This window comes from Bacillus rossius, chromosome 1 (assembly GCF_032445375.1).
Source record: "Bacillus rossius redtenbacheri isolate Brsri chromosome 1, Brsri_v3, whole genome shotgun sequence".
Classification (NCBI taxonomy): Eukaryota; Metazoa; Arthropoda; class Insecta; order Phasmatodea; family Bacillidae; genus Bacillus; species Bacillus rossius.
Window position 1 is genome coordinate 153,205,579 of NC_086330.1, and position 27,440 is coordinate 153,233,018.

General features: G+C 40.8%; 1 protein-coding gene and 1 long non-coding RNA gene across 2 annotated transcripts; one reads left to right on the forward strand and one right to left on the reverse strand.

Moving 5' to 3' along the window:
- The first annotated feature begins 575 nt into the window (after window positions 1–575).
- Window positions 576–10,312, forward strand: LOC134546305 (uncharacterized). The gene is made up of 2 exons (XR_010079129.1): window positions 576–721; window positions 10,121–10,312. It is a non-coding gene; the product is annotated as an uncharacterized LOC134546305 (long non-coding RNA).
- Window positions 10,313–10,559: 247 nt separating this feature from the next.
- LOC134546302 (protease inhibitors-like) lies at window positions 10,560–26,880 on the reverse strand. The gene is made up of 3 exons (XM_063389024.1): window positions 26,588–26,880; window positions 15,097–15,237; window positions 10,560–12,723 (listed from the first exon to the last, which is right to left on the reverse strand). The coding sequence occupies exons 1-3, from the start codon at window positions 26,643–26,645 to the stop codon at window positions 12,620–12,622; spliced, it is 303 nt and encodes a 100-aa protein (XP_063245094.1). The 5' UTR covers window positions 26,646–26,880; the 3' UTR covers window positions 10,560–12,619.
- Window positions 26,881–27,440: the final 560 nt, after the last annotated feature.

The window sequence follows — 27,440 nt, forward strand, 5'->3', positions numbered from 1 at the left end:
AACCAGACTGATGACTGGAAAAAAAAATACATTTTAAATACCAGTCGAGGGAAAAACATACACATGAGCGACGTGTTCGTGAGTGAGCGTAGGTGACTCGGATGAGTGTTAGACATCAATTTACTTACCAATTGCCACTAAGTAACTACTTCTTGGATTCTGGAGCTGATGCAAAGTCTGTGGATATGATGGTGTGCGCAACATTTCGGTATTATTTGTTGCAGCCATCTTCAATTGCTTCAATTGCTGGAACAAGGCGTGCCGACACTTCGGTTACAACCATCATTTTCCAAGAACTTGACCTTGAACCAGAAGCCAAGTACTAGGAAACAATGTAGGATTTAAAGAAATATTTTTGTTTGTTTAATTTATTTTAATATAATATCGTGTAAATACTACTACATAAATAATACTTTATACATAATACTTCATACTACATATGTAGTTCTACTGCATGTGAACTTATTTGTGTTTCAAGACATCAGCCTACACCAAGGTTATCATAACCTTTATTTAAAAAGAAAATATAAATAAGCATGACATTAAGATAGTACCTTTTTTTGGGTCAGCTTTTGAACCCCGTAGACTGTGATAAGTCAACTATAAAAGCGACCACCACTCGTAAAGCCATTTGTTCACGAGCACTCCAGATAAGACGTCAAAATGAAGACTGCAGTTGTTATATTGCTGGTGGCTCTGGTGCTATCGCTATCACTGATTGGTAGGTTGATCTCGATTTTACTACTTTTCAAGCATGCTTTACGATATGATAGATCGGTGGCGATACCTGTTCTCTGAGGTAATTACAGCCAATCTCTCTTGAGGCGGCGGGTGAACTTGAACTCACTTCCCGCTCTTGCAGAAGCTCTTTATACAAGGTGGTCCTCGAGTCTGAAGCTGGGTTTATAGACTACGCAAGAAACGCAGCGTTGCAACAGCGCAACACGCAATACTCGTTTATAAAGCACACAGTCGCAAGACGTCATCAACCATATAACTTAAAATTGTAAGTTTCATAAAAAAACAAATTTATCCCGCGTTTTTTGTCATATTTATTACGAAAACAAAAGATATTATAAATAATTTTATTAACTTTTTTTTCTAACACTGTGAAAGTTTAACAAGTGTAAACATGATGTATACTATAAAAATAACACCGTGGGCTTACATGCTCATAACGTCGACGTCTTTAAAATATTTTCGGAACGCTTCTCTTCAAATATGGCCGTCGAAAATGCCAGTCAAATCGCAAAAAAAAATGTTAGAAGTTGAACAATACTTGCGTTGCGATATTGCGTCTTGCGTAGTATGTAAATAGGTAGTCTAAAATATTATTTACGAACAGTTTGCGACTTGCGTTTCTTGCGTAGTTAATCAAACCTTGCCTAACTATCGTGGTGAGGGTCATGGGTTCGATGATGAGGTTTGGGTAGCCTCTTCTTCACGTTGTTCATAACCTGCTTAGGGCCAGAGAGCGTTTTAAGAACACTGCCCTCCAATAATCAACGCGAAGCAGATGTATATGTTCTTCAAGTCTACTTTGCACCCAATGAATCTGCGAAATAATAGTGACTTTAGGAAATGCCTACTTTGGAAAGGCAACAAGAGAGGATCTGCTGGTGTATAATTTCAATAATGAAATTTAGAAAGTGTGTTGGTTGTTTTACAAAATTAGTCTGTATTGAAACACCTTTCCCAGATCATAATTAAAATGCCAAAGTTTACAGAGAAAGCGCTTTATCACAAATGCATTCTCTTATCTCCAGATTCCCATAATCTAGCCGTAAGGGTATTTAACGTTCCACTAAACCTAATAACCTGGCCTCAGTGGTGTGTACTCAATATTTCTTATCAAACAATAACATGCATTCATTTATTTTCTTGAAGCAAGCAAAAAAAATAATTTTTTTTCTTTCAACAGCATGAATACATAAACTTAAACCTGATATACATTTTCTGCCGCAGTATGCCAATATTTTTTGTTGTATAATAGTTTGACCCGCGTATTTGGGCACTCATACAGTGTGCAGTATTTTTGAAGAAACCACGCGATTTGAAAACTGTTCCAGACATCCGAGTGGAGTCTGCTTTCGAAAAGCATCGAAGAATACGCAGAGGGCGGATGAGAAGTTCTGTTTCCGATTGCGTTTTTAAACTGTATTTTCAGAAGAGCCAAAACTGAAAAAAGGGTGTTTTCAGAATCCTATTTAGGCATGTAACACCCGGTACAGATTCCGTAAAGCACTTAAGGGACTTGTATTATAACTTTATCGTAATGTTTCTTTCATATAATGCTATGGTTACCGCTTCAAACTCATATTTGTCCCATTCACGACGAGAAGAGTGCGCGCAAGTTCAGAGCCTTGCGTTTAGAGGCGATACCGAGCTAGAAGCACCAGCAGCGTCGCGCTTATCATCCTGCTTTACCAACACAAATACACCCCTGATCATTTACTTTATATCATTCAGTAATGATATAGGTAATATATAGTATTACGTGATGGTTTCTTATCAGATAACGTATAAGCAAATTTCAACAATATTTCAACAACGGATTTGTTAGAAATTAAGACCCACATAACCATCTCATTTGCATGTTCAACATTTAATAGCTGTTAAATTATTTTGTCGATTAACTAACTCGTCAAAGATGTACATTAGCTCTAAAAGCGGCAAAAATTAATAAAAGTTACATAATATACGATAAATGTTCTATAAATTCTCAAACAAATCATAAGCTACATTCTACCATCATGTTGAATTTTTAAGCCCATTTAAATATATGAACATTTTAAACACTGTTATAATGTATTGTTAGTTCAATCACGTTTACCTATCAATCATTATTATTATCGGTCGCCCTATGACCACAATACAACAATATTTTTATTAATGAGCTTTATCTAGGGTTGTACTTTGTCTGGATCAGAGAGCGGGACCTAAAAAAAAAGCACATTCAGCTAAAAGTATTTTTTTACATCCGTGCGAAAAATGTTTTTGTGTTTATAAGATATGGTGAACGATTGTGCCTGACTAATATTGACATAAATTGCTGAGCAGTTACTGATAATATTAATTAGGATAATGTTGTCTTACGTTATAACACATTTTCCAAGCATTTTTATTGATTGGCTCCGGTAGGCAATGTGGCGATGTACTTGGAACACAATAAATGCGAGCTAGGACAGTGCATGTAAAGCTAGTTTTCCTTATGTCAAAATTAATTTCGCGGAATGCGCTGACCTTTAAAACAAACAATTTTTTTTAATGTTCTTATTGAAATGTCGAAAGAATATTTGCCTGAATTCCGCATTACGTTTTAACGGAAAGTATTAGGTTTATTTCTTTGAACCCTGTACACCTTCGCATTCTATTTTAACTTTTATAAGTCATGCGAGCAAAGCTGTAAAATATGTAGCTTTTTTACTATCAATACATTTAGTGGAAGTACACTTGATTTGGGATTGGGGTATAGCCAGCAAAAGACAAAATAATTTACAAATAACGGTGGAATACGCATGCCTCTTCAGAACTAGTCATCAAATCATAAAAGTCATGATTTTGACTCAAAATCAATGCTTCGACGACGTTTTGTGCCGAACATAAAATATATATTTTATTCCATATAAATAATTTCTCTAGGAGATTATTTGTTTATAATCGTAAATGAACTCATTTGATTGCACGATGAGAGATAATCAATACTAATATTATAAATGCGAAAGTAACACTGTCTGTCTGTCTGTATGTATGTCTGTTTGTTTGTTACCTTTTCCCGGCTGAACGGCTGAACGGATCGTTATGAAATTTGGCAAGGAGATAGATTATATCCTGGGGATGGACATAGGCTATCTTTTGTCTAAAAAAATCTTTAAACGGGTTAAAAAATATATCTTAATTTTATGTAATGTGTGTCGTAGATATACAAACTGTTAGTGTCATTCCTCTATGACTGCCGAGCAATAGCTTTCAAGCCATTACGTTACATTTTTATATTGTAAGGAACTAAGTAGAGAGTAAGAAAAAAAATAAAGATCTTGACAGTTTGTAGTGTCGCCATATTTGTTTCGATTTTCAATACCGTTTTTGTATATTACAATTTAAATTGCAGAAAAAAATCATGTTTCATAAACACATAAATAGTGAGTGTGTGTCATTTCTCTATGTCCACGAGGTCTCGCCGCGTCAATTTTCTCCTTGGGGTGAACCCGTCCGCTTAGTTATATAAACAACTTTTATCGTTGAATGATTTTATGATTTATTTCATGAAAATCTGCTCTCATAAAAAAGTTAGTTTTATAGACATTCAATAGGTGTCTCTCTCTCTCTCTCTGAAGATCAATCTATGAATCGTTACAAATTTATTTCCTTTATTTTTTTTTTTAGTTTGATTTGATACAATATGATTTCACTAAAAATCAATTTCTACCCCTTCCTATTTTCATTTCCACATTACGAAGTTTCACTTCTTCCGCGCGGAGGGACTCCACGCAATATTTTTGCTAGCAATTAAAAACTATTTTTTAATGATGCCAAAGAAGTATAACTTCTCATGCGCGTACCTAAGTACACGCACCCATTTTTAAATTTAATTTCTTCTATATATATTTTTTCTCCCTACCTAGGGCACTCATAATAATTCTTTTAAATTTCACGTGTATGTTTTCAATGTCATTCGAGTTGTACAATTTTTTTTTGTCAAATTGGTCATTTTTTATACTTTGTTTCATTTTGGAAACATACGTATTTAAGGTATTATGACAAATAAAAAAAATAGTTACACTAACATTTTTAGGTTTTTATTGTGTGGATAGTTTCAAGTTTAATATATTGTAGGTAAATAAATTCTTAAACTTATAAATTTCTTAGCAATTTATTCATAGGTTGGTAGGGCCTACTTATTTTTTCTATTGTCAATATTGTTATTTTTTTTACAGTACCTACTTATTTGCAAGAAGTTTGGTTTAGTGTTTATAATTTATCTGCTGAGCGTCAAGAGTCTTAGGGCTACTGAGACCGAAGACCAGAAATATTTATCAATTATGTAATATATTGTTGAAAAATTTGAATTTTACTATTTCAAGTAGGTTGCTATTTTTTATTAATTAGAATAGTTACGTGTAACTGCCATCTTCCTTTATTTCATATTAAACATTATGTTTAGTTGAGTGTGAGATAATTTTATTTATGTATGATTTAATTTCATTTATTTTCTTATATATATATATATATATATATATATATATATATATATATTCTTACCTACCTACTTCTATTAAATTTCAGGTGGATGTTAACATTGTCATTCCAGTTGAATAAATTTTTTTGACAAATTAGTTGTTATTTATACTTTTTGTTTCATTTTGGACTATGTTTTTTCTTTTTTACTTAATTCAAAGATTTGTGGTGTGTACAGGGAGTGATATCTCTATTAATTTCTATACTCCTTTGGATAAGCGGAATATGGCCACCACAGTTTTACATATAAACAAATGTTTTAAACATTATGACAAATAATAAATAGTTTCACAAACATCCTTAGTTTTTTTTGGTGTGTATATTTTGAAGTTTAATATTATGTATGTACGTAAATTCTTAAACATACAGTTATTCATTAATTTATTTGGAAAATTATTCTTAGGTAGGTAATAAGTTTTTATATTTGTCAATATTATTATTATGGTAGATAGGACTACAGTAAATGCCTACATTCTTATATTCCTTTATATCTCTTTCGATTTGGAGTGTTTCCGTGCCATTCGGGGTCCTCAACATCACCTTCCCCCCCCCCCCCCCAGGTGGTTAAAGCCCCAAAATTTCGAAAGTTTAAAATTTTTTAAAAATCTTTCTCTTTCGATTTTAAGTGTTTTCGAGCCATTCAGGGTCCTCGAAACCCCCGCCACCCTCTGGGAAAAAGCCCCAAAATTTCGATAATTTTATGAATTTCAAATACAATTTGTTTCGAGATGGAGTGTTCCGAAACATTCGAGGTCCTGAACATCCACTTTCCACAAAAGTGAAAGCCTAAAAATTTCGAAATATAAGAATATATATAATTGGATGTTGGCATGTATGACGTCGATAAACTCTTACACCGTTTGACCGATCGCCATGAAAGTTGGCACATCGAAGTGTTTTTATCATGAAGAAGGTTTTTATGCTATCCATTTTTTTTGTAACTCGCCGCTAGATGGCGCTGTAGCGCATCAACTTATAAACCTTTCAACCGATCGCCATGGGTAAACAGAAAATCATAGGTCACAGATACACAAACAGTAATTATGTTTCATTTCTTAATGTCCAACACACTGGACATATCGCTATCCATTTTTCTGTAACTCGCGGACAATATATCACCCGGTGTTCAGCCCGGGCAAAGCCGGGTACTGCAGCTAGTTGTGCTATATTTTCATTTGGCTGAAGCTGAAAGACCCTTGACGCTATGTGACCTATGTAACCGGATTAATTTTTTAAAATATGAAAGTGTTATGGGACATAGCTAGATTACGATTGCACGCCTGGACGAATATACAAACACAGAGTCTGATACAAAACTAGTCACCTGTTAACCTGCCGCAGCACGCCTGAATCATCTCCCAGTTCGCTCGTACAACTTCCAAGCAAGGACATGACAAACATAATAGGAGTATCTAGGCCTCATTGATGTATAGTCTGATGAACAAACAAGTGACAGCTGGGAAACACGAACTACAGGTAAACTTTTGAACACTTACAAATTTGAGAAAGTTAACGTGACGCGAAGGATACCTGTCCTTCCAATTGGTCATAAACCACTTGTTCTTATACACGCAACTATTATACACGATCTTACAGTGCGTCATACGCGTGTGTTCTATGTTGATATTCAAATGACTCATTGAAGTCCCTTGTGGTATATTATTATTTTATTCATCTACGCTCGAAAATGTTTTTTTTTTTTTTTTTTTTTTTTTGTAAAAGGAACAGAAATAGTCTTGTAAAACACAGATATTCGCCAATTTTGACATTTAAATGAAAACAACTGTATCACTACAAATAATGTTCGCAGTAAAACGAGGATTCTATTCTTACCCGGAAATTTATGTTTTTTGATGTCCAGTACCTCCAATAGTTAAAAGTTATTTGTAAACCGTTCCTTGAATATATTTTCAGTATTAACTGCCCACATAATAAGCAAGCTACAACGAAATAAAGTTAAAATGTTGAATATTCAAATAGTTTTCTATGGTTAAACAATGCTTCAATGAAACACCAATTTAAAGATAAAATTATGCGCCCATTTTAGAAATAAATACTCAGTATAAACTCGAAAAACATATTTCATATATGCAAAAATAAACATAGTCATGTGTTTCACAAATTTCAAATATATTTCTTGGCAACTTTTTTCCAAAATAAAGTTTTGTAAAAGTAGAGAATTTTTTTCTTTCTATACTAATATTACATCTGTTCGACTACGGGGTCGGTGTACAAGACTCCTAACGAACCGGAATAAGAATAGCCGTACTGGGACTCGAACCCGAGTCCCCTGGAGTGCGTGTCCAACGGTTAACCAAATATTTAATAACATCGCCATGCTCCTTTTGAGACGATATTTATTTGCGGAGCATTCATAAAACTCTCGAAATAATCTCTTTTTAATACGCTTTTATTAGCTTCACTTTTACTATGTAATCAAATCTTGGAAGTTGATTTTAACCTACTTCTAATTGTCGTATCGATTTGAAACTTTGCAAGTGTATGTAATCCCGATGACAATACAATAATTTCATGACCATGACCCGAAGAGTGATCGCCTGGGGAGAGGGGCAAATGTGCAAACAACCACTACTTTCTTGCTATTGGCAATAACCATGCTTTTTGTGTAACTATGAGTCCAGGAAAGTGGGAAATTAGCCCAAATTTCACTGCCCCCCCCCCCCCCCCCCCCCCATCAAAAGAGAGAGGAGTCAAAAGCTTAAAATTTCGAAAATTTCAAACCGATGCTTTTTTTATTTGTAGTGTTTCCTAGCTAATTGGGGTCCTAAACCTCCCCTCCCCCTCAGAGGGGGACAATAAAAGTACGTTAATTTTGACGTGCTTGCGGGGCCTTCGGGCACCATCGGACCTCCTTTAGAGTTGTGAGGGGAGGGGAGGAGTCAGTTGCCCACGAAATTTTCAAGACTGAAAATTGATTTTATAGTGCCTTGCGAGGAATTTATAAAAAATATAATCCTATATGAACTAAAAAAGTAAAAAATATATATATTACAAACTAAAACATGCCTTAATTGTTGTATAAACTAAAAATTAAAAAAAAATTAAGTAATTTGCTCAACAGTGACAGAATTAACTACAACAATTTTTTTTAAATAAGTTAAAAATAGGAATCAAGTAATAAACAAAACATTTAAATTTAATGAAAAAAGTTTTGGGGAGCTTGATATCAATTGTCTTAAATTTTCAACTACTAATTTATCTACGTTAGGACAGGGTCATTATGAAAATGAAAGACGAGAGCATCTCACGCTTTTTATTTCATTAACATTATTTGTTTTGTTTATTGTATTATCTTATTTTTATAATATTGAAATGTTTCGTTTGACAGAGTTGTAGTTAATTCTGTCGTTGTGGAACAAATTACTTAAATTTAAAGATATATTTTTTTTTACTTTTTAATTCATACACTAATTAAATTGTGTTTTTTTTTTAGGATTTTAAAAATATAATTTCATTTTCAGTGCAGTTTTATTTGAATATAATTTCCCCCAGATTTGAGACATTGGGAACACTGAGACCCCTCTACTTGGGCGCACATACGGCGCGTTATTTGATAACTGTTCAAGGTGACTGAATGGTGTCTCCTACCAAAAAGGATGAGTAGGTCTGTTTCCGCTTTATTTGTTTTTTTAAAACCGTATTTTAAAAAAATAATAAAAATGACTTAAACACGTTTTTTTAAAATTAAAAATTTAGGTATAAAATTGCCGGTAGACATTCTTGAAACAACTTTATCTTCATTTATCCACCATATAATGTGATGGTTACGGCTCAAACACCATGGGCACCCTGTGCACGACGAGAAGACTGCGCGTCAGTGTTGGGGCTTTACCGCGCAGGAGCCACCACAGAACACCACTTACCATCCCGCACTAGTCGCATTGATATATTAAACGCTAGGTGGAACATTTTTTTAAAAATCAAGTATTCATTTTTTTTAATGTTTATTCAGAACCTATCAGTGTACACGAATCTTTTCAAGATCGTTTCACTCGCAGAGTGTGATGCTACATTCATGTCCCTCTATGCTTCTCTCCTCAATATTACGCCAGTTTGGTGTCTCTCGCCTAGTCCCTCGGGGATACTACCCTGTTTTCGCTTATCTCAGATATTCGTTACAAACGAAGTTTCATATTCTGATCAATTACAAAGCAAACTGTCACTTAATAACAAATTCCGTTTTAAGAGCATCAGCTAGAAATACCGGCTTCGCGTAAACGGGTAGAGATTTTAAACACAGCAAGTTTTCTTTTAAAGTATCTCCATTAATTCCAAGTATCTAACCTTCCGAAACTCCAAAGGATTGCTCACTGTTATTCACAATTATATCTGGGCCTGATGCCATTTGACATTCTGGATACAGTCGGGAATAGGGATACACAGCGTACTTGTGGTGATTTACTGCACAGAAATTTACAATACAGTTAATTTGTTCGTTATTTTTTTCTTCAATTTTATTTTAAAATTTGGCAAAATCTTAAGGAAAAATTATTTTTTAAAAATTAAAACTTATCTAGTTAGACGATTTGAAGTAACGTAGCCTTATAATAGTGGAAGAAATTTTGAAATGGATCTAACAGTTTTAAAGTTTATTTCTTACAAAATAACTCAAATTTTCTCTCTTTATAATATTACCTATAGATAGGTAATTTTTTTGCACTAAGTTATTTTAAGTGCAGAGTTATAATTTTAGTGTTATAATAAATTATATTTAGTTTTTTAAAACTCATTCTTGAAATTTGTTAGCACTTGTTTGCCGTCATCTAAAAGCGACGAAACATTTTTTGTTGTTGTTCTACTGTTAATCAATACATTTCCCAGTTGTAATTGTTTTTTGTCCAGCACAGAGTTGATGTTCCAGGAACCAAGGCTTGCACGCCCAACTCCACCTGGAACGATGGTTGCAATCAATGTTTCTGCACCGCAGACGGTCACGCGGCGTGCACTTACAAGTACTGTGGAACCGCAACGCTGCCATCTCCATGAACCTCAACGTGGGAGTAGCGCAATGTAATAACTATAAATCCTCAATAAACACATTTGTTACCTACAATACATTCTTAAATGTCAAGTTTTTCCAATGAAAAAAAAAAACCTTAGACAGTGTATGTATATATAATATATATATATGTTTGTATATCCTCACCTCCTTCTAGCTCTCAGGTGATTTATCAACCCTCAAGATGTCTTCTACACTCGAGTGGGAAACGTCGGTACAATCTACCACTTCGACTGGGATCAACCTTAAAATTAAATATAGTTTATTAGACAGTGGCCCTGAAAGCATGCAATGAATTTCCTAAAAGAAAGTTTATTTACTCTTTGAAATACAAACGAAAATTAAAATATAAACGCCGCTCTTAGTACTTATTTAACAGATGAAAATTTTTTATTTCGAATACAAGCTATTTAGAGTAAACAATTATAAGATACAACTACTGTAAAATCACTTTCGAAATTCAGGAAAGATAACGCAATCTATTCTGAAGTGAAGGCAGTTAAGGTCACAAAGTCAAAAATTATGTGACCTTGCATGACTAGTCTCGCATACTAGCAAAGTGTTTTTTACACAGTTCATCTGGATAAACAGTGATTACTAGACATCGTTTCAATTCTCGTGGCTATATGGTATGTACTAGGAATTTTTTATGGTATGTTTTGGCCAAACGCATAAGCAGCACTTTTGGCTAAGAAATTCCACACTACGTGCAGGGAGAAAGAATACCTGTTTACGTACGTTGCCTTTCGTACGAGACATTACGTTTTTTTTTTTTTTTTACAGAATAGTGGCAAATGCAATTTATCCTAATGTTTGATAGGGAGCCTCAAAATCAATAGCAATGTTATGTTTTGGCGACAATAAATATTTAACAATATCTGAAGGAAATTTAGTAACTTTCTCCCAGGGGTTTGTGCAAAATTACAGAATCAGAACTTACAATAATATTGCACTATGAGTGATTAATTCTTTTACCTGATAGTTAAAAACATGTTTGGTTGTTGATTCAAAATAGTGTTGTAAACCTCAAACGTATCAACATATAGGGAATAACACTGAAATTTTTAAATTACCACTACAACTTTTGCATGAGCTTATATGTTTTCGTGATTGCCCTTTCTTTTGCATATCAGAAAGAAACACTCATTCAGAATGATTGAACACAATGGCGAGGAAATCATACATCGTGACTTAACCAATTTGTTATTATAGATCAGTATCTAAATTGGCTTTATCTCTAAGTTTGCACTCACTTTCTTCACGTTTACCTATCTAACCGAATGGACATCGGTTTTCTGAACGTGCAATGAAGAAGTTGAAATGACATGGTATCTGAATGCTGCAGGCTGTATTTTCTGAGGTAAGTTATTGTAAGATCGAGAATAAAACTAATGCATCATTATATTTTCTATCTCTAAATTGAGTATTTCTAATATAAGCATTAATTAAAGATTTAAGTTTTCAATATTTTATTATGTTCAAATATACAAAATAATAAAAAAACAGAAAGCTGTTTCAAGTGTTTTCAGTCAAATGTAGTATTTTTAAGATAATTATTTAAAGTTGTCTTTTTTGATAACCAGACATTGGAATGAAAACAAATGTAGCGTTTTAGGTATTAATTTTATTAAAAAAACATGTCTGGAAAATCTGTCCAATGCCATATAAAAACCACAAAGAAGTATTTAACAAAACGCTCAACACTTATGGCACAATTTTTGCAAGATTGGTTTCACACTTATCCTTTCATTTCTCTTAACAAATTACACATGTTATGGGGAAAAAAATTATGATTTTTTCCTCAATAATTTAACCACATAAAAAATTTGGTTTTTCAAAATTTGACCACACATAAAAATATTCTAGAAGTAAATTTGTAATTTGTGTTTTCAGCTTTTATATGTTATTTTGTTTTTATGAGCTTATAGAGAAAATTATTAATAGGAATCATTACATTTTTACATGGTTGCCATCACAAAATCAAATCAAAAATTTCATAAGAAAAAAGAATTACTTGTGGTATGATTATAGTTTTTAAATTAATTTATTCTTATTAAATTATAATTTATAGTATTTAAGTTTCTAATATGTACAGGACTTTTAATATATTTGCATCATAACCACGCATGTGGTTCAATTACAGCGAGTAAAATAAAAAAAATATATTTAATGATGGCCAATGGCTTAGATTAAGGGTGCACTGACGACTCGAGACCGCGCCGGATGATGGGCACTAGGAACAGTCTTCGCGCCGGATGACGGGCACTAGGGACAGTCTTCGCGCCGGATGACGGGCACTAGGGACAGTCTTCGCGCCGGATGACGGGCCCTAGGGACAGTCTTCGCGCCGGATGATGGGCTCTAGGGACAGGCTTCACGCGTGCACGCGGGCTTGCCGTCGGGGGTGCAGAAGCACTCGTGGCAGTCCCGCTTGAAGTTGGTGCCTGGCACGCACTCCTGGGTTTCTGCAACAAAGGCGAGTAAACATATTGACTAATGCAACCCAGCAGATTTATCTGGATAGTCTACCCATACGGAGACTTGAGGGGGTTAGTATATCCTAAATTACATTTCTGCTAATATTTCGTGTTTTTGCACATAGTCTGAAACAAATTCATAATAACAATGGCATCCAGTTGTTTATAATTTTTTTTCTATATACAATATAAAATGAACTTAAAACATAATTTTATGTAAGTCCTAGTATGTCCTGAAATCATGGTGCGTACAGTTTTAGATTAATCTTTCGTTTGTAGCCTTCGTCTAGAAACAATTTATTTTTAGTTTATTATATTCAAACAATAAAAATATTAATTTCCCCAAAATCATAGAAAACTTGAGATTTCGGAAAACACGTTTTATTGCTTATTAATGATATACTACAAAATAATATAAAAAAAACGATAGCTACACACTAACGTTAATAAAAAAAATGTATACCCTCAGTACATTCTAGGACTGACAAAATTATTTCCTCGTAAGTTCATGAAACCCATTCATTAAATAAAATATTTAAACATATTAATGTGTAAATAAAATGAACTTCTTTAAAACCATGTGTAAAAACACGAGATAATGAAAGCAAAATAATATATGATACCACTCCATGAAATCTTGTTTGTAGCCTTTCGTAGCCAAAGTACTCAACTACTGCTTGGGTTCTGGGATGTCTGTAGAAATTATGGTTTTCCCGACGTTTCGGCATAACTTGAGGCCACCATCTTCAAGGTGGATAGCAGTACTTGTCTTGGCGCAGTATTGGACATTCACAGCCGAGATGGGTGACTGTGATTGGATGACAGCCTGACCAATCAGGATAAGTCTGCATAATAGATGCAGCAGCTTTGACTATTGCCTATTCTTGGATGGTTTCCATGATGATTTCGATAATTATGGCGAAAAAATAAAAAAATGTTAATGTTATTTCGATGTTTTCATTTATGTTGTTGTGGCTGTAGTTAAAAATATTTACAATGTTTGGGACTTGGTCAAGTTATATTGCATGTCCTTTTTCAATATAATTCTGTACTATGACTGAACGATTATTTTAATTGATATCTGAAGAAGACAAAAGAAGTTATAAAAAGTGAAAATAGTTTTTGGCTGTCTTCACTTAGAAAAATGATCAGACCAAATACATTTGAACAGTTATGTAATATATACCTACACTAAAGCTGTAATCGAACTTCAATACAAACAACAGAGTGATCCGTTTATACCAAGTTTATAATTTATAAAACTTCCATGTGCTCTTAGAACATTTACACTTGTACCTCCAAATCAGTTTACTGTTATGCTTATATCAATAGTCTGGGAATATTGCTGGTACACAGTAAATAAACTCCACCATTAAGGCTGATTAAGCCTTCCCATCTTGCAATTTCATATATTTTGATACTGCTTGTAATGGTTTCATTCATTTTTTTTTTGGTATGGCTTAGGACTTAGTCAACACTTGTGAACTGGTGTGATTATCATGATAGTTGTAGTCATTAGCGTGGAATAAAAAGTTATTTCCTCGTGGTGCTTACAGAATAGTTAGAGTCTGTTAGTAAATATGTGGTTGCAACAAGTTAAAGAAGATCCGGGAGATATTATTTACGCCTTAACATGCCAAATATTGGAATAAATAGATCAAGATTATAATTATGGCAAAACTATTGAAAATCTAAAATGGCAGGGCATAATCCCCATTAAACTTAAGTATAACCACTTTAAACACCACATAAGCACGTAACTGACGCGAAGAATGTCCCACAGTTCGTTGCCTATAACGCGTAGAGGCTGTAAGGCGTGTAATGCAACAGTTAGTGTCACCCTTAGTGCCCGGAGATCGTGCGCCCAATCAGGCGACACTACTTCCAGAACTGCAGTCAAATACACAGGAAATAATACCGGACACATCTATATTTTCAGCACCAGCGAGTGAGTGAAACAAAAAAACCAGTGCAAGAGGTGTGACAAAACAATATAATTTTGATAAAAAGTTAAAGTATATATTATATTACTTGTCAGAATATTAACTTCTTTTTAAGACATTTGAAGCAATGAAGGTTTTTTTCCCCTCTCATAAATCTGTAAAAATGTAAAATACGTTCTTATAAGAGTAAAGAAAATTACTATAGTTGTCATAATGTTGAAATCATATGTATTAAACAGATATATTTTTCATAAATGGGAATACCGCCTGCATTATAACTGAATGAATTAAATAAACTCCAGGTTTTGAACACAAAAATCACGTAGCTGTCGCAAATACACTACGGACTATCAGTTATCAGTGTATTTGCGAAAGCGGTGCTCCGAGACACTCTTGTGAGCACAGACACGCGACTCACCTCTAGCAATACGAGCGGGGCCGAGGCACAGCTTGAGCGTGCAGGCCTTGACGCCGGTGGAGGTGCAGGTGCAGGTGTTGCAGCCGTCGTTGGTGACCGTCCCCGGCTCGCACCGCTCCTCCGCTCTGCCTCCTGAGGGCCCTGCAACCACACCACCAGCTGCCACTCCCTGGCCTGCTCTCTCACCCACAGTCCTGCTTGTCTCGAGCCTCACAGCTCTCTACAGTACTGCCGGTGTCCCCTGAGGGCCCTGCAACCACACCACCAGCTGCCACTCCCTGGCCTGCTCTCTCACACACAGTCCTGCTTGTCTCGAGCCTCACAGCTCTCTACAGTACTGCCGGTGTCCCCGGAGGGTCCTGCAACCACACCACCAGCTGCCACTCCCTGACCTGCTCTCTCACACACAGTCCTGCTTGTCTCGAGTCTCACAGCTCTCTACAGTACTGCCGGTGTCCCCGGAGGGTCCTGCAACCACACCACCAGCTGCCGCTCCCTGACCTGCTCTCTCACACACAGTCCTGCTTGTCTCGAGCCTCACAGCTCTCTACAGTACTGCCGGTGTCCCCGGAGGGTCCAGCAACCACACCACCAGCTGCCACTCCCTGACCTGCTCTCTCACACACAGTCCTGCTTGTCTCGAGCCTCACAGCTCTCTACAGTACTGCCGGTGTCCCCGGAGGGTCCTGCAACCACACCACCAGCTGCCACTCCCTGACCTGCTCTCTCACACACAGTCCAGCTTGTCTCGAGCCTCACAGCTCTCTACAGTACTGCCGGTGTCCCCTGAGGGTCCTGCAACCACACCACCAGCTGCCACTCCCTGACCTGCTCTCTCACACACAGTCCAGCTTGTCTCGAGCCTCACAGCTCTCTACAGAACTGCCGGTGTCCCCGGAGGGTCCTGCAACCACACCACCAGCTGCCACTCCCTGACCTGCTCTCTCACACACAGTCCTGCTTGTCTCGAGCCTCACAGCTCTCTACAGTACTGCCGGTGTCCCCGGAGGGTCCTGCAACCACACCACCAGCTGCCGCTCCCTGACCTGCTCTCTCACACACAGTCCTGCTTGTCTCGAGCCTCACAGCTCTCTACAGTACTGCCGGTGTCCCCTGAGGGTCCTGCAACCACACCACCAGCTGCCACTCCCTGGCCTGCTCTCACACACACAGTCCTGCTTGTCTAAAGCCTCACAGCTCTCTACAGTACTGCCGGTGTCCCCTGAGGGCCCTGCAACCACACCACCAGCTGCCACTCCCTGACCTGCTCTCTCACACACAGTCCTGCTTGTCTCGAGCCTCACAGCTCTCTACAGTACTGCCGGTGTCCCCGGAGGGTCCTGCAACCACACCACCAGCTGCCACTCCCTGACCTGCGGTCTCACACACAGTCCTGCTTGTCTCGAGCCTCACAGCTCTCTACAGTACTGCCGGTGTCCCCTGAGGGCCCTGCAACCACACCACCAGCTGCCACTCCCTGGCCTGTTCTCTCACACACAGTCCTGCTTGTCTCGAGCCTCACAGCTCTCTACAGTACTGCAGGTGTCCCCGGAGGGTCCTGCAACCACACCACCAGCTGCCACTCCCTGACCTGCTCTCTCACACACAGTCCTGCTTGTCTCGAGCCTCACAGCTCTCTACAGTACTGCCGGTGTCCCCTGAGGGCCCTGCAACCACACCACCAGCTGCCACTCCCTGGCTTGCTCTCTCACACACAGTCCTGCTTGTCTCGAGCCTCACAGCTCTCTACAGTACTGCCGGTGTCCCCGGAGGGTCCTGCAACCACACCACCAGCTGCCACTCCCTGGCCTGCTCTCTCACACACAGTCCTGCTTGTCTCGAGCCTCACAGCTCTCTACAGTACTGCTGGTGTCCCCGGAGGGTCCTGCAACCACACCACCAGCTGCCGCTCCCTGACCTGCTCTCTCACACACAGTCCTGCTTGTCTCGAGCCTCACAGCTCTCTACAGTACTGCCGGTGTCCCCTGAGGGTCCTGCAACCACACCACCAGCTGCCACTCCCTGGCCTGCTCTCACACACACAGTCCTGCTTGTCTCGAGCCTCACAGCTCTCTACAGTACTGCCGGTGTCCCCTGAGGGCCCTGCAACCACACCACCAGCTGCCACTCCCTGGCCTGCTCTCTCACACACAGTCCTGCTTGTCTCGAGCCTCACAGCTCTCTACAGTACCGCAGGTGTCCCCGGAGGGCCCTGCAACCACACCACCAGCTGCCACTCCCTGGCCTGCTCTCTCACACACAGTCCTGCTTGTCTCGAGCCTCACAGCTCTCTACAGTACTGCAGGTGTCCCCGGAGGGTCCTGCAACCACACCACCAGCTGCCACTCCCTGACCTGCTCTCTCACACACAGTCCTGCTTGTCTCGAGCCTCACAGCTCTCTACAGTACTGCCGGTGTCCCCTGAGGGCCCTGCAACCACACCACCAGCTGCCACTCCCTGGCTTGCTCTCTCACACACAGTCCTGCTTGTCTCGAGCCTCACAGCTCTCTACAGTACTGCCGGTGTCCCCGGAGGGTCCTGCAACCACACCACCAGCTGCCACTCCCTGGCCTGCTCTCTCACACACAGTCCTGCTTGTCTCGAGCCTCACAGCTCTCTACAGTACTGCCGGTGTCCCCGGAGGGTCCTGCAACCACACCACCAGCTGCCGCTCCCTGACCTGCTCTCTCACACACAGTCCTGCTTGTCTCGAGCCTCACAGCTCTCTACCGTACTGCCGGTGTCCCCTGAGGGTCCTGCAACCACACCACCAGCTGCCACTCCCTGGCCTGCTCTCACACACACAGTCCTGCTTGTCTCGAGCCTCACAGCTCTCTACAGTACTGCCGGTGTCCCCTGAGGGCCCTGCATCCACACCACCAGCTTCCACTCCCTGACCTGCTCTCTCACACACAGGCCTGCTTGTCTCGAGCCTCGCAGCTCTCTACAGTACTGCCGGTGTCCCCAGAGGGTCCTGCAACCACACCACCAGCTTCCACTCCCTGACCTGCTCTCTCACACACAGGCCTGCTTGTCTCGAGCCTCACAGCTCTCTACAGTACTGCAGGTGTCCCCGGAGGGTCCTGCAACCACACCACCAGCTGCCACTCCCTGACCTGCTCTCTCACACACAGGCCTGCTTGTCTCGAGCCTCACAGCTCTCTACAGTACTGCCGGTGTCCCCTGAGGGTCCTGCAACCACACCAACAGCTGCCACTCCCTGGCCTGCTCTCACACACACAGTCCTGCTTGTCTCGAGCCTCACAGCTCTCTACAGTACTGCCGGTGTCCCCTGAGGGCCCTGCATCCACACCACCAGCTTCCACTCCCTGACCTGCTCTCTCACACACAGGCCTCCTTGTCTCGAGCCTCGCAGCTCTCTACAGTACTGCCGGTGTCCCCAGAGGGTCCTGCATCCACACCACCAGCTTCCACTCCCTGACCTGCTCTCTCACACACAGGCCTGCTTGTCTCGAGCCTCGCAGCTCTCTACAGTACTGCCGGTGTCCCCAGAGGGTCCTGCAACCACACCACCAGCTTCCACTCCCTGACCTGCTCTCTCACACACAGGCCTGCTTGTCTCGAGCCTCACAGCTCTCTACAGTACTGCAGGTGTCCCCGGAGGGTCCTGCAACCACACCACCAGCTGCCACTCCCTGACCTGCTCTCTCACACACAGGCCTGCTTGTCTCGAGCCTCACAGCTCTCTACAGTACTGCCGGTGTCCCCTGAGGGTCCTGCAACCACACCACCAGCTGCCACTCCCTGGCTTGCTCTCACACACACAGTCCTGCTTGTCTCGAGCCTCACAGCTCTCTACAGTACTGCCGGTGTCCCCTGAGGGCCCTGCATCCACACCACCAGCTTCCACTCCCTGACCTGCTCTCTCACACACAGTCCTGCTTGTCTCGAGCCTCACAGCTCTCTACAGTACTGCAGGTGTCCCTGGAGGGCCCTGCAACCACACCATCAGCTGCCACTCCCTGGCTTGCTCTCACACACACAGTCCTGCTTGTCTCGAGCCTCACAGCTCTCTACAGTACTGCCGGTGTCCCCTGAGGGCCCTGCATCCACACCACCAGCTTCCACTCCCTGACCTGCTCTCTCACACACAGGCCTGCTTGTCTCGAGCCTCACAGCTCTCTACAGTACTGCAGGTGTCCCCGGAGGGTCCTGCAACCACACCACCAGCTGCCACTCCCTGGCCTGCTCTCTCACACACAGGCCTCCTTGTCTCGAGCCTCGCAGCTCTCTACAGTACTGCCGGTGTCCCCATAGGGTCCTGCATCCACACCACCAGCTTCCACTCCCTGACCTGCTCTCTCACACACAGGCCTGCTTGTCTCGAGCCTCGCAGCTCTCTACAGTACTGCCGGTGTCCCCAGAGGGTCCTGCAACCACACCACCAGCCTCCACTCCCTGACCTGCTCTCTCACACACAGGCCTGCTTGTCTCGAGCCTCACAGCTCTCTACAGTACTGCAGGTGTCCCCGGAGGGTCCTGCAACCACACCACCAGCTGCCACTCCCTGGCCTGCTCTCACACACACAGTCCAGCTTGTCTCGAGCCTCACAGCTCTCTACAGTACTGCCGGTGTCCCCTGAGGGCCCTGCAACCACACCACCAGCTGCCACTCCCTGGCCTGCTCTCACACACACAGTCCAGCTTGTCTCGAGCCTCACAGCTCTCTACAGTACTGCCGGTGTCCCCTGAGGGCCCTGCAACCACACCACCAGCTGCCACTCCCTGGCCTGCTCTCACACACACAGTCCAGCTTGTCTCGAGCCTCGCAGCTCTCTACAGTACTGCCGGTGTCCCCAGAGGGTCCTGCAACCACACCACCAGCTTCCACTCCCTGACCTGCTCTCTCACACACAGGCCTGCTTGTCTCGAGCCTCACAGCTCTCTACAGTACTGCAGGTGTCCCCGGAGGGTCCTGCAACCACACCACCAGCTGCCACTCCCTGGCCTGCTCTCACACACACAGTCCAGCTTGTCTCGAGCCTCACAGCTCTCTACAGTACTGCCGGTGTCCCCTGAGGGCCCTGCAACCACACCACCAGCTGCCACTCCCTGGCCTGCTCTCACACACACAGTCCAGCTTGTCTCGAGCCTCACAGCTCTCTACAGTACTGCCGGTGTCCCCTGAGGGCCCTGCAACCACACCACCAGCTGCCACTCCCTGGCCTGCTCTCACACACAGTCCTGCTTGTCTCGAGCCTCACAGCTCTCTTCAGTACTGCCGGTGTCCCCGGAGGGCCCTGCAACCACACCACCAGCTGCCACTCCCTGACCTGCTCTCTCACACACAGTCCTGCTTGTCTCGAGCCTAACAGCTCTCTACAGTACTGCCGGTGTCCCCTGAGGGCCCTGCAACCACACCACCAGCTGCCACTCCCTGACCTGCCTTCTCACACACAGTCCAGCTTGTCTCGAGCCTCACAGCTCTCTATAGTACTGCCGGTGTCCCCTGAGGGCCCTGCAACCACACCACCAGCTGCCACTCCGTGACCTGCTCTCTCACACACAGGCCTGCTTGTCTCGAGCGGCGCAGCTCTCTACAGTACTGCAGGTGTCCCCGGAGGTTCCTGCAACCAACACACCAGCTGCCACTCCCTGGCCTTCTCTCACACACACAGTCCTGCTTGTCTCGAGCCTCACAGCTCTCTACAGTACTGCCGGTGTCCCCGGAGGGTCCTGCAACCACACCACCAGCTGCCACTCCCTGACCTGCTCTCACACACACAGTCCTGCTTGTCTCGAGCCTCACAGCTCTCTACAGTACTGCAGGTGTCCCCGGAGGGCCCTGCAACCACACCACCAGCTGCCACTCCCTGACCTGCTCTCTCACACACAGTCCAGCTTGTCTCGAGCCTCACAGCTCTCTACAGTACTGCCGGTGTCCCCGGAGGGTCCTGCAACCACACCACCAGCTGCCACTCCCTGACCTGCTCTCTCACACACAGTCCAGCTTCTCTCGAGCCTCACAGCTCTCTACAGTACTGCCGGTGTCCCCGGAGGGTCCTGCAACCACACCACCAGCTGCCAATCCCTGACCTGCTCTCTCACACACAGTCCAGCTTGTCTCGAGCCTCACAGCTCTCTACAGTACTGCAGGTGTCCCCGGAGGGCCCTGCAACCACACCACCAGCTGCCACTCCCTGACATGCTCTCTCACACACAGTCCAGCTTGTCTCGAGCCTCACAGCTCTCTACAGTACTGCCGGTGTCCCCTGAGGGCCCTGCAACCACACCACCAGCTGCCACTCCCTGACCTGCTCTCTCACACACAGTCCAGCTTGTCTCGAGCCTCACAGCTCTCTACAGTACTGCCGGTGTCCCCGGAGGGTCCTGCAACCACACCACCAGCTGCCACTACCTCGCCTGCTCTCTCACACACAGTCCTGCTTGTCTCGAGCTTCACAGCTCTCTACAGTACTGCCGGTGTCCCCAGAGGGTCCTGCAACCACACCACCAGCTGCCACTCCCTGGCTTGCTCTCTCACACACAGTCCTGCTTGTCTCGAGCCTCACAGCTCTCTACAGTACTGCAGGTGTCCCTGGAGGGCCCTGCAACCACATCACCAGCTGCCACTCCCTGGCTTGCTCTCTCACACACAGTCCTGCTTGTCTCGAGCCTCACAGCTCTCTACAGTACTGCCGGTGTCCCTGGAGGGCCCTGCAACCACACCACCAGCTGCCACTCCCTGACCTGCTCTCTCACACACAGTCCAGCTTGTCTCGAGCCTCACAGCTCTCTACAGTACTGCAGGTGTCCCCGGAGGGCCCTGCAACCACACCACCAGCTGCCACTCCCTGGCCTGCTCTCTCACACACAGTCCTGCTTGTCTCGAGCCTCACAGCTCTCTACAGTACTGCCGGTGGTCTACATATGTTCTGCTATCGTGGTTCTGCCTTCTGTGCTGTAAACAAACTTCATGTGTATCTTTGGAGAAGGCAGGTGAGAAATGAGACCCATTGGAAGGTACTTCCTCAAATAAATGTAATTTATGGGAGAGAGACCACCAATACGACATGTGAGCGGTTTTTTCCGTACTCACCAGTGATTTTTAAAATATAATCTTGGTAATGATCAAATTTGTGTGTTTTCATATAAAAAATACATTTGTAAATCGTTACTTTGACACGTTATTTAATGTAGAATTCTTTTAAATATTGCCGAGCGTGATAAATATACGAAAATTGAGCTTTCAACAATATTTTTGACGTGTATCACACGTTGTTTTCAGCATCCGCCACTAGAATTCACTGCTGGAGCAGCTACGTCGACTTTTGAATCATTTGATTAGCAGACAGAGATTTTAAATTATATAATGAAACAGCTCCCATAAAAGCGTAAAAGACTTGACACTAGAGTTCGCTGCTGGAGCAGCTACGTCGACTGTTGAATCATTTTATTAGCAGACAGAGATTTGAAATTATATAATGAAACAGCTCCCATAAAAGCGCAAAATACTTGACAAAAATATTAAACCACGGCTCTAAATCTGATTTTTGACAAGGGATTTTAATAAAATACTGCCCATCTTGTTAAAATTAATCAAACAGTAATACTATAAAGTCAACCTTCGTCTTTGCGGTTCGCATGATCCACTACAGATAGAAGAACCGTGGTTGTTATACATTTCCGTTCCTTGATTACCGTCGCGTTCAGAAAATTACTCGCACCAAATGCCGTGTACCTAGAGCTAAGGTGTTACATATCAAAAACAACAAATAATTAATTCAAAAATAAATCTATGCATGTCATAATAATAACTTCACTCGCTATGAGTATATTTTAGATATGTGAAACCATGTATTATATATTTTTCCTTCATCCCCCAGATGGTATCTATTGAGATTCATGTCTAGTCACACAGCGAGGTTATTAAAGACGATAGCTCATAAAAACACAGGTCAGGTAAAACTGCAGGAGCAAATAGGGCATATCCTACAGCAAGGAATACCTAGTGTTTGCCTGAAAGTAGTTTCGGGAAACCTTAAAATACGGTACTCTGGAATTAAGTAGTGTCTTTCAATTTGAGTCACCTCGCTCCAATACGTGGTTATTATGAATTTTTTAGTCGTCCACATTAAATTTTCAGATATTTCCTTCCCAATCTCACAGGCTAGAACAACACTGTGAAACTGTTTTTGTACTTTTACAAGGATAATCCTTGCAAACTCACTTGCCAACGACATCACTTGCAAAAGTGCAAGGCAGAACTTAAACAATTTGGAATTTTACAAAACTCTTCCTTGAATTGTTTCAAATGTTATCATTGGCAATTGAGTTACCAAGCATTTTCCTTGTAAATGTAAAAAAAAATAATAATACAGTGTAATGATAAATATTTCACGGTTAAAGTTTGAAATTCTCAGTAATACTTTATTTTATACCTGGTTACGCTGAATCTAAAAATTAATAATCCTACTTAAGATTGATAGATATCAAAAAGAAGACAGACATGTGGCTAACCGTTTTTCGATTAAAACAACTATTTAATGTTTATTATTAAAATTTCCCCTTCGTTAAGTATTATCACTTATTTTAACTGAATTATTGAAGTTTATTGTAACTAACTGTAGCTTATATTTTTACCTTGCTGAGTCAGTGGCATTTAGTAATTAGTTATGTTTTGTAATAACTTAAAAAAAAGGTTGAATATCAATTTCGTATTTTAGTTTTCTATGTCCATCCTTAAAAGCCCTGTCACATTTTCCTAATTTTGCTTTCAACGCCTTCCAATAAAAATGGTCTGATAATAAAATGAATTCTGAGTTTTACGACGACATAGAAAACTTCACAAGCACAGCCTTGGTTACTTAACAAGTTGAAAGACTTGCGTTTCCATCATATACTTTTTACATAGGATGGTTCTAAAATATGATGGATGTCTGACGGAATCAGCCAATCAGGATTGTGCCCAACGGAAACGGAAATGACTTGCGTTTTACGTATTAATGAGTCTTTCACATGGCGAAGGACACAGGGAGATTAAAGAGTTAATAAAAGTAAAACAACTAAAACATATTAGTATTATGTCATAGTAAATTAATTAATCTTTATAAAAGCAATTCATTTGTCTTTAAATTATGAATTTTACATGACATTAATTTTACTATACAAGTATTTAAGTGGTAAAATAACATAGGCCTATATTTTAAAATTAACGAAAGATACAAAAAACATGTCATAATTTTCATCCAACTCTGTGATGAAATTGCATTTATTTTTTAAAATAATACTTAAAAGCATGAGCTACTTCAGTCCAATAATAAAAGAAATACTGTGACAGATTTAAAGCGTAATTCAGTTTTTTGTGTTATCCGAACATATAGCCATTAAGCCATAAATATCGTACCAAACTTTGCTTCTCTAACAATATTAAAAGTATTTGGAGACAATAATAAGGCTGTGTGACATAGTCTTTAAGCTTTATCTCACACGACATGTTTATTGTTTCCGTTTTTTTTTCATAATTACGTTTATTTAAGAACTTTTTTCTAAAATTTTAACGGGATACCTCTCTTGCATTTGTTGTTCTGCCACAAATATTTAATATATATTAACATAATGTAATATCATGGGTGCAAATTGGTGCTCAAGTCTTCGTAATTATCACCACTTGCGCGACATTTGAAACCCATGATACGACACTAAGTGAACATCTGTATAAAATTTCAGTTAGCAGAACAACAAATGCAAGGGAGGTACGAAGTAAAAATTCTATAAAAAGCCCTTAAATAAGAGAAATGACGAAAAAAATTAACATGGCATGTGAGATCGAGTTTTAAGAGTAAAAGAAAGTCGCGCGTGACCTTGTACCGAGGAGGACAGCCATGAGGTCAACCCAAACACTTTAACTCAGCACGTCTACGCCTCTGTGGCTCGCGAGCGAACATTCAGCTCTCACGTGATAACTCGTGAAAACCTTATGTGACAATGGAGTTCTCAATCCGCACATTTTCATTGGAATACTGTAAAAATTGTTGCGACGATTCAAATTTCACAGTGTTAATTGTTACGTGTACTGAAACGGTGCCTTTAGCGATTAAAAAACAAATAAACAAAATCACACCCATGCATTCATAAAGAAAGTATTATTTATGAGATGCGAACGGCATATCTGAATAAACTTTCTAATGTGCGTTAATAAATTTGTTCGTAATGTTCGTAAACGTGTAATGGCAGTATGGGAAATTTACCATGCATATGGTACATTTAATATGAATTTGACATTTTCCTAAACAAATGTGGAAGACATGTCATGTATTCCGGTATGCAGTAAAGTTAATTGCAGATACCTGTAACAGCTGTACGTATATTTTGTATGTAATGTATAGGATTCGATAGTTCTAATTAATAAAATCAGTAGAAATCAACCTTATTTGAGAGTGGCAATGCAATGTTTTCTAAGATATACAAAGTCTAAAAAGAAATATATGTTTTACTCGAGTAAATTATTAATTTTCTTATTTTGGCAAAATATTGCAAATAATTACATACTTTTACAGAGAAAAACAGTGTTGTAACTCGTTGTAAAGGAGGCCGAGCTCCTAGTGGGTTCCAGCCTCTCCCTTAAGGGGGTGCGCCCCGTTCCAGGTCATTATTTTATATTTTCGTTGCACACGTCTAAACGTGCCGACGCGACGTTAAGAGTATCTTTCACAAAATGTGTGTGTGTATATATATATACATACACACACATATATATATGTGTGTGTGTGTTGTGTTCGTTCGTGCGTGTGCGTATTTATGTATATGTATATCTATCGCATAATTTTATCATAATTAGCTGGAAATGTTGCATTTTTAACGTTTTTGTGCAGTATGGACAAGGAGAATTAAATTGAGTATAAAACTGTAACTTTTTACGTTTAAAGCCAATTTTGCTGGCTTCTGTGTGATATGGTTTAATTTCTTTCAAAAATAAATATTTTTATTTTTATTTTACCTAGCCTTTAAAGTCATTAGAATTAATACGATTTTAAAAGGCTTAATAAATTTTCCTGAAGATGTTTAAATCTATGCCACGCAGAGCCACCAGCATTGCCTTTAAACGAAAAAAAAAAATTCAGTCATTTGGTTCTCCTTATTCATACCACACGAAAATGTTAAAAATTCAATTTTTTCATTTAATCATACAAACAGTATGCACTACATAATTTTTTTTTTATTTTGTTGAACCTCGGTCACTCAAAAAAGTTACAAGTTTAACCATGTTAAACGCAAAAATAAAATAATGTACTGCAATGGGATGTTACCCCTTAAAAGAAAAGGTAGGAACCGAAATTCGCCATAGTGTTTTTAACATTTTATTATGCAATAACAATGTTTTATTATATAATATGGAAAACTGAATTTTTTAAACGCAGATATCACAAGCAAAAGATTTTAAAGACCAAACTACAGTGTTTTTTAAACAATATTTTTACAGTTCTGGTTATTCTATAAATAAAAATGTAAATTCAATAGTAGACTCACCGGCCGCTATAGCCACAAAAGCGGCGGCGCAGAGCAACAGAACCAGAGTCGTCTTCATGGTGTTGGTTCAGTGGTCCTGATGTGTCGCCGAATAACCCTCGCGTGCGGGTATATATGCATGGTTCCCCTCCTCCATGAGGGAACTCCCCACTGTCTGCCCTCCAGGCTCCAAGGTCGGCAAACAAAAGGACCGTTGATTAGCAAGCTCGCGTGCCCTCTCGCTATGACTCGGCGTACGTAGAAACCCACTTTCCTGGAGAGTGTTAGCCTTGCGTTACGCGGGATTACCGAGCTTTTCAAGCTCTGTTTGTTTGTCCCAGTTTCACTTCTGGGAACATCTCTACCGAGTTTACTTTTTTCTTTTTTTTTCGTTTGGTTATTGTATGCTTACGTCGCAGTAACTGCTGGTGAAGTAACTTAACATGTCATACTCATGACTTTTAAGGCTTAGCACCACCCGTCATGTTATTGCATTTTCATGCTGTTATGAATTTAATATATGTCAATTTCGGCGGATGTTCCACTATATTAGCTTGTAATTTTATATCTATGGAGCTGTCAGCAGACTCACAAATGTATCATGTGGAATTCTACTTGTGAAAAGTCAGGTAAAAACTCATAATTAAAATTTTTGTTATGTTGTGGTCACTTTAAAAATTTTTATTCACAGCAGAGGTTACTAATACAACTTAATATTGTGCAATGTTATTTTGTGAAACTAAATTTAAAAAAAAATTGAAATCAGCAGAACAATACAACACAATCGGTGTGGCTGAGCCTTAAAGGACTCGCGATTTTTTGACCTTCTCTAAGTTTGAGAAGTTTATTTCCCAGTAGGGTCGTTCTTAGGATA